Raw genomic sequence first — 3,311 nt, 5'->3', positions numbered from 1 at the left:
AGCGTTGGATGTGACCTCCCAAATCACACGAGAAGAGCGTTGGTCGACTTGCTCAAACGCTACAAACATGTGTTAGCATGGACTCTACAGACATGGTGGGAGTAGAAAGGAAGGTTATCGAACATAAACTGATGATCAGGCCAGGGGTAAAAGAAATTAAGCAGAAGAAAAGGGTTCAGGGAGGAGACCGTAATAAGGAGATTAACGCAGAAGTAACTAAGTTGACGGAGGCCGGGATATTGAGAGAGGCAATATTCCCGAAATAGATTGCGAAGCCAGTTATGGTTCGCAAACAGGATGGAACGTGGCGAATGTGCATAGACTTTTCTGATCTAAACAAGGCGTGCCCTAAGGACTATTATCCGCTCCCGGAGATCGACCAGAAAGTAGAATCGCTATAGGGATTTAAGCTGAAATGTTTTTTGGACGCATATAAAGGGTATCACCAGATTTTGATGAGCAAGGAAGACGAGGAAAAAACAGCCTTATATACAGACCATGGCACTTTCTGCTACACTAAGATGCCTTTTGGATTAAAGAACGCAGGGGCGACATATCAACGTCTGGTTGACTCGATATTCGCTAAGCAAATTGGAAGGAACATCGAGGTGTACGTAGACGATATGGTAATTAAGAGCCCGAATGAGGAAAAGATGCTACAAGACATTGAGGAAAATTTCCAGACATTAGAAGCGGTCAAGATGAAGCTAAACCCAGCCAAATGCACATTTGGAGTGGAAGAGGGGAAATTCCTGGGATACTACGTCACCAGACAAGGCGTCTAGCCTAGCCCGACCAAGGTCGACGAGTTCATCGAGACGCCAACCCCAAACTCCCTCCGAGATGCACAGGGTCTGAACGGGAAGCTTACAGCTCTAAGCAGGTTCATTTCGAAATCCGCTGACAAGGCCATGCCATTGCTCCACACCTTAAAGGGGTGCATTGAGAAGAACAATTTCCAGTGGACGAATGAGGCAGAAAAGGCGCTCCAGAAAATCAAGGAAGCGCTACACGAGTTGCCAAATTTGGCCACCCCTATCCCTAGAGAAACATTACATGTGTATCTTTCAACATCAGGCGAAGCGATATCATCGGTATTGGCTGTAGAAAGGGAGGGGGAACAGAGGCCGGTGTACTTTGTTAGTAGAGTGCTGCAAGGACCAGAACTCAACTATCCCATGCTGGCAAAGTTGGTATTAGCACTCACCTACGCCGCGAGACGACTAAGGCGATACTTCCAGGCACATCAAATCGAGGTACTCATGAGCTACCCCATTAAACAAATCTTGCTAACACCGGAGACGTCAGGCCGGCTGGCCAAGTGGGCAATTGAGTTGGGAGAACACGACATAAACTACCGCCCAAGAACAAGCATCAAAGGGCAGGCGTTGGCTGACTTCTTACTGGAGATCCCAGATGGAGGGAACCCGGCGAAAGGGAAGGTGTGGGTAGTTGAAGGGGCCCCGGCTGACCATGGTTCATCGACCTTGTATACGGATGGAGCATCCAGCAGGGAAGGCTTGGGGGCAGGGATGATCCTGACTAGCCCAGAAGGAGAGGAGGTAACCTATGCCCTCCGTTTGACTTCTATACGTCAAACAACGAGGCGGAGTATGAAGCACTCCTTGCAGGATTACGGCTAGCCAAGCAGATCGGTGCGAAAGTTGTAACAGCCTTAACCGACTCGAGGTTAGTAGCAAACCAATTCAATGGAAGTTTTGAGGCAAGAGATCAAAGAATGGGAAAATATGTAAATATGGTGAAACAACTGGTAGGATCATTCGCCCGGTTTACAATCAAATAGATACCCATAAGTGAAAACAAGAGGGCAGACGCTTTGAGTAAGCTGGCGTCCACATGCTTCGACCACCTATCAAAGAAAGTTTTAGTAGAGGTACTTCGAGAAAGGAGTATAGATGAGCAGCAAGTGAACACCCTAACCCCCGCTGGGACCACATGGATGACACCATTCCAGGAATATCTTCAAAGAGGAGTACTGTCGGACGATCATGATGAGGCCAGGAAAATACGTATAAATGCGTCTTCATACGCAATAGTGAATGGAGAATTGTACAAGAAGAGGTTCACGTATCCATGGTTAAAATGTGCGGATCAGGCTAAGGGGGAAGACATATTGCAGGAAGCACACTCAGGACAGGTGGGTGCAGATGAAGGGGCGAGGGCCTTGACAGGCAAGGTGTTACGAATGGGGGTATACTGGCCAACGATACAACAGGATGCGATAGAGGTAACCAGGAAATGTGGGGAGTGTCAGTCTTATGCCCCAGTCCAGGCGAACCCCCTGGCCCCGCTAAGCAACATATCCAGCCCATGGCCTTTCTACCGGTGGGGCATAGATATAGTGGGTCCATTCCCAGAAGCACCAAGGAAACTAAAGTATATGGTGGTAGCTGTGGACTACATCACAAAGTGGATTGAAGCTGAGCCTCTGGCGTTCATATCTGGGAGGCACATGATAAAATTCGTGTGGAAAAACATCATGACAAGATTCGTAACGCCTAAGGTTCTCATCGGCAACAATGGCTTGCAGTTTGTTGAGAACCCGTTCAGAGAATGGTGCACCGCTAAAGGGATAAGCCAACGCTTCACATCGGTGGCGCACCCTCAAGCGAACGGCCAAACGGAGGTGTCCAACCGAACCATTGTAAATGGGATTAAGAAGAGGTTGGGCAAAGCAAAGGGGAATTAGGCAGAAGAGATACCAATAGTGTTGTGGTCATACAGAACTACACCACGGAAAAGCACAAAGGAAACCCCTTTCAGCTTGACGTATGGAACCGAAGCCATGCTCCCCATGGAGGTGGTAGTGAACACATTGAGGGTGGCCAACAAGGATGAGGAAAGCAACATAAAGGACCTGAGAATAAACCTAGATATCCTAGAGGAGAAGCGTGAAGAATCGGGAGTACGCCAAGCCGCGTATAAACATGCAACAGAAAGATATTACAACCAAAGGGTAAAGGAGAAGGCCTTCAAAGTTGGCGAGTATGTTTTGAGGAAAAACGAGGCAAGTCGAGCCCAACCTCAAGGAAAGTTGGGCCCAACATGGGAGGGCCCATACAGAGTCACAGAGGAAAATAGGAACGGTGCATACGTGTTGGAGACAATGGAAGGAAGGGCCATTCCAAGAACATGGAATGCTAGGAACTTAAAGAAATATTTTTTCTCAGGCAAGGAAAGGAAGGAAAGGGAGACAACCCCAGTTGGTTGACGTCTCATTGAGTGTATTGCACCCCGAATACTTAGAGCATATTTTTTCATGCTAAATGACATGAACCTGATACTTAGTG

General features: G+C 47.8%; 1 protein-coding gene across 1 annotated transcript; it reads left to right on the top strand.

Moving 5' to 3' along the window:
• The first annotated feature begins 911 nt into the window (after positions 1-911).
• Positions 912-2,710, top strand: LOC111917544 (uncharacterized). Its single transcript, XM_023913220.1, has 2 exons — positions 912-1,562; positions 1,805-2,710. The coding sequence occupies exons 1-2, from the start codon at positions 912-914 to the stop codon at positions 2,708-2,710; spliced, it is 1,557 nt and encodes a 518-aa protein (XP_023768988.1).
• The last annotated feature ends 601 nt before the right edge of the window (positions 2,711-3,311 follow it).

Source organism: Lactuca sativa, chromosome 8 (assembly GCF_002870075.4).
Source record: "Lactuca sativa cultivar Salinas chromosome 8, Lsat_Salinas_v11, whole genome shotgun sequence".
Taxonomy (NCBI): domain Eukaryota; kingdom Viridiplantae; phylum Streptophyta; class Magnoliopsida; order Asterales; family Asteraceae; genus Lactuca; species Lactuca sativa.
This window is presented reverse-complemented; position numbering and strand designations above follow the sequence as displayed.